At 38.6% G+C, this 11,307-nt stretch overlaps 4 protein-coding genes across 5 annotated transcripts; 2 read left to right on the top strand and 2 right to left on the bottom strand.

Annotated features, from left to right (window-relative positions):
* Positions 1 to 13: 13 nt before the first annotated feature.
* On the bottom strand, positions 14 to 1,729 carry LOC111779826 (transcription factor MYB61). The gene is made up of 3 exons (XM_023659986.2): positions 1,475 to 1,729; positions 1,255 to 1,384; positions 14 to 1,176 (listed from the first exon to the last, which is right to left on the bottom strand). The coding sequence occupies exons 1-3, from the start codon at positions 1,605 to 1,607 to the stop codon at positions 402 to 404; spliced, it is 1,038 nt and encodes a 345-aa protein (XP_023515754.2). The 5' UTR covers positions 1,608 to 1,729; the 3' UTR covers positions 14 to 401.
* Positions 1,730 to 3,885: 2,156 nt separating this feature from the next.
* LOC111779825 (histone deacetylase 6) lies at positions 3,886 to 6,740 on the top strand. Its single transcript, XM_023659985.2, has 6 exons — positions 3,886 to 4,537; positions 4,942 to 5,382; positions 5,480 to 5,622; positions 5,971 to 6,058; positions 6,170 to 6,297; positions 6,433 to 6,740. Exons 1-6 carry the CDS (start codon positions 3,995 to 3,997, stop codon positions 6,485 to 6,487), a joined length of 1,398 nt encoding a protein of 465 aa, XP_023515753.2. The 5' UTR covers positions 3,886 to 3,994; the 3' UTR covers positions 6,488 to 6,740.
* A 192-nt stretch (positions 6,741 to 6,932) lies between these two features.
* On the top strand, positions 6,933 to 10,441 carry LOC111779824 (Tetratricopeptide repeat (TPR)-like superfamily protein). 2 transcript variants are annotated; one of them, XM_087119787.1, is made up of 4 exons: positions 6,933 to 9,202; positions 9,414 to 9,747; positions 9,847 to 10,111; positions 10,192 to 10,441. In XM_087119787.1, exon 1 carries the CDS (start codon positions 7,136 to 7,138, stop codon positions 8,783 to 8,785), a length of 1,650 nt encoding a protein of 549 aa, XP_086975913.1. In that variant the 5' UTR covers positions 6,933 to 7,135; the 3' UTR covers positions 8,786 to 9,202; positions 9,414 to 9,747; positions 9,847 to 10,111; positions 10,192 to 10,441. The 2 variants fall into 2 exon arrangements, with proteins under 2 accessions (XP_086975913.1, XP_023515752.2); XM_023659984.2 differs by having other exon boundaries at positions 9,847 to 10,441.
* On the bottom strand, positions 9,428 to 10,231 carry LOC147787378 (uncharacterized). The gene has a single exon (XM_087119788.1). The coding sequence runs from the start codon at positions 10,229 to 10,231 to the stop codon at positions 9,428 to 9,430; it is 804 nt and encodes a 267-aa protein (XP_086975914.1).
* Positions 10,442 to 11,307: the final 866 nt, after the last annotated feature.

The raw sequence follows: 11,307 nt of genomic DNA, 5'->3' as shown, positions 1-11,307 counted from the left end.
ATTCCAGAACATGTAATTAAGAACTCGGGTATATAACCCATTATCTCTTATATTCAACTTCTGGATAACCCCATATCTTCCTTTGCCAGCGATTCATATAATTCAAATATAAACAAAAACTAAGCCAACCCCACCAATTTAATTCTTCCAACCTTTACATTTGATCCCAGTTACGAAAACAATAATCATCAAATGGCTGTGTTTTGAAATCTGGTTGGAAAACAAAAATGATTCAAAACAAGCAAACACCTTCATTCCAAGCCTGTCTATGGAAAACCCTCTTTCAGTATCAACAATCTGAGCTTTAATTTCCTCAAAGTGTAAAGAAAAACGAAAGCAGAAGCCAAAGGAATTCCTCTCTTTTGGGATAAAAACAGCCATAAGGAGAAATAATTTACATTTCATATCTGATGGAAGACGCCAAAACTTCCTCCTCTTTCATTTTCTGACATTGACATTAACGGGTAGCTTCCAAAACTTGCTGAGTTCATTTGAGTTTCAATGTTCTTTGTTTCTTCCTCTGAACTTCCCTTCAATCCCATGTTTTTCATTTGATTTGTCTCAAACTGTAACAATTTTTCAAGCTTCTTCTCTGATTCCCATGAAAAACCTCCACTGTTTTGGTACCCTGAATAATTGCTCATCACCGAGCTGTTGCTTGAGCTTTCTTTCACCTCATTCATCAAGAAACAGCTGAACCCAGATCCTGAATTTTCTGAAAAGTCTGTTCTTGACATGTTCCCATGTTCAGAACTTGTGTAGCTTGGCATCCCCATACTTGAATTTGAATAGAAAGTGTTGTTGTACTGGTATTCAGCTGCTGCAAATTGTGAATTGTTATTATACTCACCACCCAAGTAGGAGCTGAGAGAGTCAAATTCAATCTTGTTGACAAAATGCTGTGATGAATCCTCTGTTTGCTTATAGTAATGATTTGAATCATTAAGAATCGAAGCTTCTGAAGAAATGATGATATTGGAAACATTCCCTTGAAGAAGATGAGGCACTTCCCCGCTTGGCTTCTGGTCTTTCATGGCTTCCATATTGTCCTCCAATGGCTTGTGGGTTATTGGGTCAATTCCTTGCTTCATCAGCTTCTTTTTCAAACATGAATTCCAAAAGTTCTTAATCTCATTATCTGTTCTTCCTGGTAATCGGGTTGCAATCTGAGCCCACCTGCAAAAATCCCACTTCAAAATGTTGGAAAAAAACAGAGCAAAACAGAGCAAAAACAGGGCAGAACTTGAAATTCACCTGTTCCCCAGAACTTCATGGAGACTGATTATGAGATCCTCCTCTTGCTGTGAGAACATCCCTCTCTTCAAATCAGGCCTCAAGTAGTTTATCCATCTTAGCCTGCAACTTTTCCCACACCTTTCCAAGCCTGCAACAATCAATCAAACAGTAAAGAAAACAAAAAACAAATTCTCTCTTCCATCCTTGTCCGGTCCGCCCCGAGAAGACGGCGACGTACCAGCGAGCTTGGGGACGGAGCTCCAACAGCCGACGCCGAAACTGGTAATGTAATTGAAGAGCTTCTCATCTTCCTCAGGGGACCAAAGGCCTTTGCGAAGCTTAGGCTTCAAGCAACAAGAATTGCGTCCCATTAGAAAGCTTAAAGAACAAAAACAGAGGAAGGAAGAATTGGGTGCAGAGGAAACAGGGGAGAGAAGCAGAGTGGCGAGGTGTGCTAATTTGTTTAAGAAAGGGATGGGAATTGAATTGGAATTATTTGTTTATATTGTTTCTGAAATAGGAGTTGGCGAAATCAGTGAATAGTAATCTCGTAATTAATCATACTTAGAGTTTAAGTTTGATCACTCAATTCACAAACAAAAAGGCAATTAAGTGGGTTTTACGCTAATCCGCCCTTCCTTTTGTTCATTGCCATTTGCTTTCCTTTCTACGATACCTTTAACCTCATTCACAACATCTTTCTTATCAACTTACACCAACTCCTCTCAATCAACATAATTCAAAGAGTTAGAGCACGTGTGTAACAACCCAACTTCACCGCGAGTAGATATTATCCGCTTTGCCCTGTTATGCCCTACAAGAAATGTTTCGTTCTCCTCCCCATCTAACGTGGGATCTCACAATCCACCCCTTGGGCCCAGCGTTCTCACTAACATACTATTTGGTGTCTGCCTCTTGTACCATTTGTAATAGTCCATACCCACCATTAGCAAATATTGTCCGTTTTAACCCACTACGTATCACTGTCAGCCTCATGGTTTAAAATACATCTTCTACTTTATAAGAAATCTTGTACCATTTGTAATAGTCGACATGTCATGTGAGAGTCAAGGATGAAACAAGCCATGAAACCAAACACCAGTCCTCAATGCGTGCCAGCTAATATTAGCAGGGCACAACGTTTTCAAAACACGTTTTTTTGTTTTAATTATTTTTTAATTTTTTACAAAATTAAATTTTAAACTAATGTTTATTACTAAATGATGGAATGGAGGCAGCCGACACTATTATATCAAGAAATCCTTGCCCCACCCTTCTATATTTTTCAATTTTGACTTCCAACATTATAATAATAATAATAATAATAATAATTATTATTATTATTATGCACTTTCTTTAATTACAACACCATCCCTCTTTTATAACATATAAAAATAGAGGTCTCATGTAATCCACGTGGAAAATCAAAATACGGAGCAATAGTCTGTAAAATTGGTGTACACCTGGCGGTACAAAAAATTATGAACACACTATTCTCCACCTGCAACGAAGCTTCAGACTCAATGATTGGTTGGAGGTCCGGTAATGGCCTCTGAGTCTGCCACGTGTAATATAGAAAAATAATAATTCAAAAATAAATTTCTCTCTCTTAATTCATGAATTACACCCCACCGCTCGTGTACGGCCACCCCTCCAATTACTGCCCTCTACAGCTTTCTGTCGGTCTATTCATTGTCAATGGTCAAGTAATAAAAAAAAATTCTTCTATTTAAATAAACTCCTAAAACTAAAATGATATTTAAAATAAAAACCAATCAATTAATTATCACAAAACTCTCAATATTTTTAATTTTAAAAAAGAAAAAGAAAAATGGTATAATTTTGTGATATTTTTTTAAGAAAATAATTATAAAAGATTTTATATGATTTAATTCAATGAATCATTTAACATAATTAAAAGTTCCATCACTTATGAAAAGTACATCATGATTAGTCTTTTATTTCTTTCTTTATTTTAGTATATTTATTTTAACGTTAAAAAATATTTTATTTATCAATAATAAAAATATTATTAATTTAATTAACATTTGTTTTAATATTTTACCAAATTTAAATTTCTCAATTTCAATAATTAAAATAAAAAATGATTGACTTGCTAGTATCACATCAGCCCATAATAATTTGGAAGCTTATCCAATAAGAAAAAGGGATTTTTAATTAATTATAAGTAATTAATTTATTAGTTTATATAAAGAGGGTTGTTAGTGAGATATCTTATCATATAGTTGGAGTAAGGTAACTTAAAAAATGGGTTATTAACAAAGTAGTTTAATAAAGGTTGAATTGATTTGAATTTAAATAAAGATTATATTGTCCCCTTTTACCCTCTAACTAATCCCCACATTTTCCCATCAAATTCAAAACTTTCAATTGCCTTCACAACCAAATACCTTGTCTTTCAAATCACCATAAACATTTTTTCCAAAAAAAAAAAAAAGAAAAAGAAAAAAGAAAACATAATTCAATCTTTACCTCATGGGCCTGCGGTTGAAGGCCCATTGGACAAAGAGTCATTTGTTGGGCCGATGAAGCCCAGTATTTGGGCCGAAGTTTGGGCTTTGGACGTGTTGACAAGGCCCATTTATGAACTGATTTATTAGTTCTTTAGACCAGTGTCATCCCGCTCGTTGTCGAAGTTTTTGCTGAACTACTTCGGCTTTGACTGTTGCAGGTTCTTGTTTTACGGTTTTCGTGTTTTCTTTTTAATTCAATTTGCGGCGACGAATTCAGGGTGGATATGGCCGATGATATGTACGGCGGCGCTTCACTTCCGTCAGGTCCCGATGGCCAGAAACGCCGTGTGACCTACTTCTACGAGCCCACAATCGGCAATTATTACTACGGCCAAGGCCATCCGATGAAACCTCACCGTATCCGCATGGCCCATAACCTCATTGTTCACTATGGCCTTCACCGTCGGATGGAGATCAACCGGCCCTACCCTGCTGGTTCGGAGGATATCCGGAGGTTTCACTCCGATGACTATGTCGATTTTCTCGCCTCCGTCAGCCCCGAAACGCTGTCGGATCATGCCTTCTCTCGCCATCTCAAGCGCTTTAATGTTGGCGAGGACTGCCCTGTTTTTGATGGCTTATTCGGCTTCTGCCAGGCCTCTGCTGGCGGCTCCATTGGTGCTGCCGTCAAGCTCAATCGCGGCGATGCTGATATTGCTATCAATTGGGCCGGTGGGCTTCATCATGCTAAGAAGTCTGAGGCCTCTGGTTTTTGTTATGTCAATGATATTGTGTTGGGCATTCTTGAGCTGCTGAAGTACCACAGGGTAATCATCTCAAGAAGAGTATTTGTGTTATCTGCTATAGTTTTGACCAACTGCGCTGCATACTTTGTTCATTTAGTATATATTTTTTCTTTTCTGGTCCTTGAAGTTTGAGTAGGATTGGTTAATTTCTGCTTGAAAGTAGACGTTTTCTTCCTTGTTCTACATGAAAAATGAAAGTTTTACGTTTGCTGGATTACACATTCATCATATCCTATTCTTTGACAAATTTTGAACTGTTATTTTGTGTTTTACTTCTAATTCTTTTGGGTTTTCGGGCTTGTGGGGTTACAAAGAGCACAAGGTTTGGGAACATTTCTCATCAGTTTCTAGACCAATGCATTCGATCGTTCTGTTAAAGTCTTAGCTATGCTCCACTTTCTAAGCTGCTCACTATCATTGTGCAGCGTGTATTATATATTGACATTGATGTCCATCATGGTGATGGTGTGGAGGAGGCATTTTACACTACCGACAGGGTAATGTCGGTCTCCTTCCATAAATTTGGGGATTTCTTTCCAGGGACTGGACACATTAAGGATGTTGGGGCAGGGTCTGGTAAAAACTATGCTCTTAATGTCCCTTTAAATGATGGAATGGATGATGACAGTTTTCGTGGTCTGTTTAGGCCACTCATTCAAAAAGTCATGGAGGTGTATCAGCCAGAGGCAGTAGTACTCCAATGTGGTGCTGATTCATTAGCTGGTGATAGGTTGGGGTGCTTCAACTTATCTGTGAAAGGCCATGCAGATTGTCTTCGTTTCTTGAGATCATTTAACGTTCCTTTAATGGTATTAGGTGGTGGAGGATATACAATCCGCAATGTTGCTCGCTGCTGGTGTTACGAGGTCTCTTTCTCTTCGTTCTTGTCCGTATATTTAATTCTACCTCGTAGAATTAGGAACCATCCTTACAAGTTTCGTTTGTGGAGATTTCTCTCAACAGACAGCGGTTGCTGTTGGAGTTGAACCAGACAACAAATTGCCTTACAACGAGTATTTCGAGTATTTTGGACCTGATTACACGCTTCACATCGAACCATCCAACATGGAGAATCTAAATTCACCTAAAGATATGGAAAAAATAAGGTGACTTGTGATTGAGTGTTGTTCATTTCATGGTATAATTGGTCTGCTTCTTTCAATTGAACATTGTAAACTTAATTTCTTTTGTTGTTGATAATCTTATCAGAAATGTTCTAAATGCTTCTGTAGTCTGAAATTTAACTTTCTTAGTTGTAGTCATTAGTTAACATTGGAATTGCTCCATTCTGTTAGGTGTGAACACTGCATAACCCATATCTACGAGACTAGAACATTTCTTGTTCGTTCGTTAAATGCTAAATACGTGTCGGGGTTTAAGAACTTCTATGCTTTTATGCTGTCTGAATGAAAATTTTTATATAAACAAGTTGCCTCCTTCATTTCTCCTTCTAGGAACACCCTGCTGGAGCAACTCTCTAGACTCCCACATGCACCCAGTGTACCTTTCCGGATGACTCCCTCGTCCGAAGTCCCCGAAGAGGTTACAGAAAACCCGTTACTATTGTTATAGTACCCTGCACATCACTTCATAATTTCTGTTTTTATGTAGTGTTTTCTTCTCTTGAGATCATGTTGGTTCTTTGGTGGTAAGGTGGAAGAGAACATCGACCGTAGACCGAAACGCCGCATTTGGAACGGTGAGGATTATGATTCTGCACCTGAAGAAAACAGAAAGCGACCAAACATCAGTGAAGCGCATGGTGTAAATCATCTGACGAGGTTAAGCCATAAGCTATGTTTTCTTTCTTATACTTTTTTCTTGACAAGGATATATCTTGTGCTAATCATTGAGGCATTCCAATTTCTGCAAAGAGCTTAGGTTTAACAACTGAACATCCGATATATATGATGCAGGGACGTCGTAGATGGTATGGAGGAAGATAAAAACATGAACCATCGAACTTGCTGACACAAAAACTCGTGTGTTGAGTTCTCGACGACCTTGAAGTCTTTAACCAATTTCGATAAAGACGCCTAGGATCAAGCCCGAGTTTCACTTTTGATTCGACATTGGAGCAGACAAATTAATCTTCTGTTTTCTAGGGTTATGTGTTTTCAACATGAAAGTTACAATTTGTACACAAGACGTACACTGTAAACAGAAATCAATGGCATTTACATCGGAGACTTTTGTACCAATATTTGAGTTGATTTGAACATTATGATCTCTGGTATGTGTGAAATTCATAGTTCAGAATTGAAAGTACTCACCACGTTGCTTCTTCTATATTCTTACATTGGTGGTATGTAGTCATAGTTCAACGGGATAAAGTATATATTCTCGACCGAAAGGCTAGAGTTTAAATCTCTCTCACCCTACTTGTTATTGATCTTAAAAATCGATCGGTTCATGTGACACAACCTGCTTGAAGCAGCTCTTGCTTATAAACAAATAAGAATCCCGTTGATTTTTCCCTTTTCTTTCCATGTTTTTGAAGGAAACCCTGATCGAGAAAAGTAGGAGCTCAGGATACTGGTGATTCTATCCTCAATTTGCATCTCGCTCGCCAAAAATCCTTTTTCACAGAGGAGCAGTTTTGAATCGCGAAACCCACTTATGTCCTTTTATCTCCATATCCTTATGTCGGAGCTTTCCAAGACTTATCTAACTCTTTTACGAACAAAGGAACTGCATGCTTTTATTACCAAAACCCATCTTGCTTGCGACCCATTTTACGCAACTAGAATCGTCAGGCTTTACTCTATCAATAGCCGACTCAACTATGCCCGCCATGTGTTCGACAAAACTCCCAACCGAACTGTCTACCTCTGGAACTCAATCATTCGAGCTTACGCGAAAGCCCATAAATTCGGTAATGCATTATCTCTGTTCTTTACAATGTTTGGAACCCAGACTCTGCCCGATAACTTCACTTATTCATGCATCATAAGGGCATGCGCTGAAAATTTCCATAGAGAACGGCTGAAACTTGTTCATGGACGTGTTTTAGTATCTGGGTTTGGATTAGATCCTATCTGTTGCAGCGCGCTAGTCACTGCATACTCAAATCTAGACCTTATTGAAGATGCAAGCAAGGTGTTTGATGTAATGCCTCATCCAGACTTGGTTATGTGGAATTCGATCATTTCTGGTTTTGGGTATCGCGGGTTTTGGAATCAGGGGCTCTTGCTATTCTCTAGGATGAGGAATTTGGGAGAACATCCGGATGGATACACGGTAGTTGGTGTAGCATCAGGTATAGCAGAACCAAGCTTACTGAGTACTGGCAAAGGTATTCATGGATTTTGCCTCAAGTGTAGTCTTGACTCCAATGAGCACGTAGCTAGTGCACTTGTGAGCATGTATTCGAGGTGTAATTGCATGGATTCAGCATATTTAGTTTTTATTAGTTTGATACAGCCTGATTTAGTTACATGGTCTGCTTTAATAACTGGGTATTCTCAATCTGGTGATTTCTGGAAGGCACTGTTTTTCTTTCAGAAACTGAACATGCAGGGCAAGAAACCGGATGCCATTTTGATTGCCAGCATTTTGGCTGCTGCTGCTCAATCAGCCAACATAAGGCCTGGCATTGAGATACATGGCTATGCTCTTCGACAAGGGATAGATTCAGACGAAATGGTATCCTCTTCTCTCATAGACATGTACTCCAAGTGTGGTTATTTGAGTTTGGGAATTCGTGTTTTTCATATTATGCAACGAAAAGGTATTGTGGCATACAATTCTATAATATGGGGAATGGGTCTGCATGGGGTTGCATCTAAGGCATTGGAAACGTTCGAGGAGATGTTGGGTATTGGTCTAATGCCTAATGAGTCTACTTTCTCTGCTCTCCTCTGTGCTTGCTGTCATGCTGGGCTTAACTCTGTTGGTAAGGCGATTTTCAAAAGGATGAGAAATGAGTTTGGCATCAAATACAGAACAGAACATTATGTTTACATTGTAAAGCTTCTTGGAATGAGTGGGAAGTTAGAAGAGGCTTACGATCTTGTCCTGTCCTTGCCAGAACCTGTAGACTCTGGTGTTTGGGGGGCTCTGCTGTCCTGCTGTGATGCTTGTGGGAACCTTGAACTGGCTGAAATTGTTGCACAGAAGCTCTTAGAAAATAATCCCGACAAAATGGCTTATAGAGTAATGCTCTCTAATATCTATGCTGGAGAAGGGAGATGGGATGATGTGAAGAAGCTAAGGGATACAATGACTGAAAAGGAACGAGGAAAATTGCCCGGGCTTAGCTGGATTTGAGAGTTTTATGTTTGTGATTAACCGTGCAAGGGTTGGTGTAATAGGTGGGTTGTGAGATCTCATATCGGTTAGAGAGAGGAACAAAGCATTCTTTATAAGGGTGTGAAAATCTCTCTCTAGCAGACGCGTTTTAAAACCATAAGGCTGACGGTGATACGTAACAGGCCAAAGCGGATAATATCTGCTAGCGGTGGGCTTGGGCTGTTACAAATGGTGTTAGAGCCAGACACTGGGCAGTGTGCCAAAGGGGGTGGGTTGTGAGATCCCACGTCGGTTGGAGAGGGGAACAAAACATTCCTGTGTAGAAACCTCTCCCTAGCAGACGAGTTTTAAAATCATAAGGCTGATAGCGATACATAGCGGACCAAAGCAGACAATATCAGCTAGCAGTGGGTTTGAGCGGTTACAGTTGACAAGGTAAGTCGCTTGGTGATCATGAATCATTACATTGACTTTTGAAATGTATCTGACAACAGCTTTACCCACACTACAACCACAAGGATCTATGTTCAGTTTCTGTAGCTTACACTAAATAGCGAGTCTTATTGATTGAGTGTTAGAAATTTGGTGTGTTCTTTTTATATATATTTAAAGATAAACAAAACACTATTCTCTTGTTGGTTGACAGATTACAGAGAAGACCTAAAGAAATTGGCTGGCTTTCCAAGCTGCTGATTCTGTTGCAATTGGCTTCACGACATAGCACCCATTGTTTGAACTGCAAGAACTTAATCTTCCTGTTATAGTGGCATCGGAACAAGGATAGTCCATGGATAATCTTCTCTCTTTTTCATGCCTCTTGGCTCTTTTTCTTAGACTCTGTCTCTTCATTATGGAGGTCAACGTAGCTTTGCCACTTCTAGCATTCACTGGCATCGGCATTGCCTCAAGACCCATCAACTTAGCTACCACTCCTGGTTTGCGCCACAGGACATTCTCTCCAGCTATCGTTGATGGCAACCGTAAGGCTGTCTCCAATGTCAAATTGAACTCATTTTCATGAACTCTCCCTTTGAGAGCATATTCACAGCAAACTGACTTCCGCCCAAACCTTTCTGCAGCATCCAAGTTCCTAAATGAAGATCTATACATTGCATCCTTTCCATCCAGGGAAAACCGAGGATACTGATTCAAAGCATTCCGTGCCGATCCCAAGATATCCGAGTTGTTTACACACGACATCCTGCGACCTCGAATCTTGTTGTAGTTGTAACGTTTTGCCCTTCTTGCTGTCTCCTCCTCTAGTTCCAACTGTAAGATCATCTCCTCCAAGGTCGGCGGGGTTTGTCCGCAATGCAGATCGGGCGAGACGGGGAATTGATCCTGGTTGGTTTTGTGTGGGTTGAGAGTGGTGGTAGAAGCGTTGCCATTGCAGAAAGTTCTGATGCCTTTCCTTATCTTTGCAGCCAGAGAGTTCTTGAAGAGAAAGAAGGAGAGCTCCTTCATTTTGAATGCATGAAGAAGGCGGTGCAGGATCAAAACTTGGAGGTAGCCTCTGATTCTTCAATTACTTTTGCCATATTTCTTTGTTTTGAAGATGAATTCTGAACAGAAATTAGTATAAACTGTGAACTGAATGAATGAATGAGAGCGGTGTGGTCTGTTGTTCATAGGGTTAATTAATATTAATGGTATTCACATGCCATTTTGATTGAAGAGGCTCTCTGTTTCACAAGGAAGCTCATGCATCATTCAAAACCCTCTTCACTTTAATTTTGATGTACTTTTATCAATCCTTACAAATAGTATTACCCATTACAAATTTCCCATGAAAAAGTTACCTCAAATGGAATAAGAATCAGAATCTGTCTGGTGGGCCCTCATTGGGCCTACTCTCATACAACTTTGGGCTTATTTGCCTAGTATAGGCTCTCTTTTCTTAAACTAGGTTAAGCCCAATGTTGGCTTGTATGAATAAAAAATATTTCTTTCTACCCTTTTTATTTATTTTCTTTTTTTTTTTTTCAAATTCGCTTAATAATATATAATTCATGTATGGTTTATTGAGGTATTTATTTAACTATAAACAAATAAATGCCAAATTATTATTTTTTTTAATAAAAGAAAATATGAATAATTTAAAAGAGGGAAGCTTCTGTATGCACATGCACTGGCTCTCCTTGAAAACACCAACTATTCAATGGGATCCACATACAGACTTATCACTACGGAGTCATACAGCAATATTGCACAACAAATAGTTTTTTTTTTTTTTTTTTTAAATTTATTTATAATACCGAAATATTTAACTTTAAATTGATTTTATTCGCATTTTTTATTAACCCATTTTAAAATTTTAAAAAATATTTCTAAATAATTGTGAAATTTTTTTAGTGGTTGAAATTTGAATCTTTGATGTTAATGTTAATATTATTATTATTTTGTTCATATTATTTTGGAGTAATAGCTCCTATACGACTAACCTTCCCAAAAATGTTATATGGTTTAATTTTATTTTTCTATTGAGGTTCAACATCATCGTATGGTCTCTTGTCCATTACCAAGATATTATGGATTCTTTT

Source organism: Cucurbita pepo, chromosome 18, assembly GCF_057944985.1.
Source record: "Cucurbita pepo subsp. pepo isolate OVF chromosome 18, ASM5794498v1, whole genome shotgun sequence".
Classification (NCBI taxonomy): domain Eukaryota; kingdom Viridiplantae; phylum Streptophyta; class Magnoliopsida; order Cucurbitales; family Cucurbitaceae; genus Cucurbita; species Cucurbita pepo.
This window is presented reverse-complemented; position numbering and strand designations above follow the sequence as displayed.

Excerpts from the sequence above, each read along its gene's own strand:
- LOC147787378 (XM_087119788.1), bottom strand. The coding sequence starts at position 10,231 with ATGAAGGAGCTCTCCTTCTTTCTCTTCAAGAACTCTCTGGCTGCAAAG.
- LOC111779824 (XM_087119787.1), top strand. The coding sequence starts at position 7,136 with ATGTCCTTTTATCTCCATATCCTTATGTCGGAGCTTTCCAAGACTTAT.
- LOC111779825 (XM_023659985.2), top strand. The coding sequence starts at position 3,995 with ATGGCCGATGATATGTACGGCGGCGCTTCACTTCCGTCAGGTCCCGAT. Across the intron at positions 5,383-5,479 it reads CTCGCTGCTGGTGTTACGAG|ACAGCGGTTGCTGTTGGAGT; the intron begins GTCTCTTTCTCT and ends TTCTCTCAACAG. Across the intron at positions 6,298-6,432 it reads GGTGTAAATCATCTGACGAG|GGACGTCGTAGATGGTATGG; the intron begins GTTAAGCCATAA and ends TATATGATGCAG.
- LOC111779826 (XM_023659986.2), bottom strand. The coding sequence starts at position 1,607 with ATGGGACGCAATTCTTGTTGCTTGAAGCCTAAGCTTCGCAAAGGCCTT. Across the intron at positions 1,385-1,474 it reads CTCCGTCCCCAAGCTCGCTG|GCTTGGAAAGGTGTGGGAAA; the intron begins GTACGTCGCCGT and ends TGATTGTTGCAG. Across the intron at positions 1,177-1,254 it reads CATGAAGTTCTGGGGAACAG|GTGGGCTCAGATTGCAACCC; the intron begins GTGAATTTCAAG and ends GGATTTTTGCAG.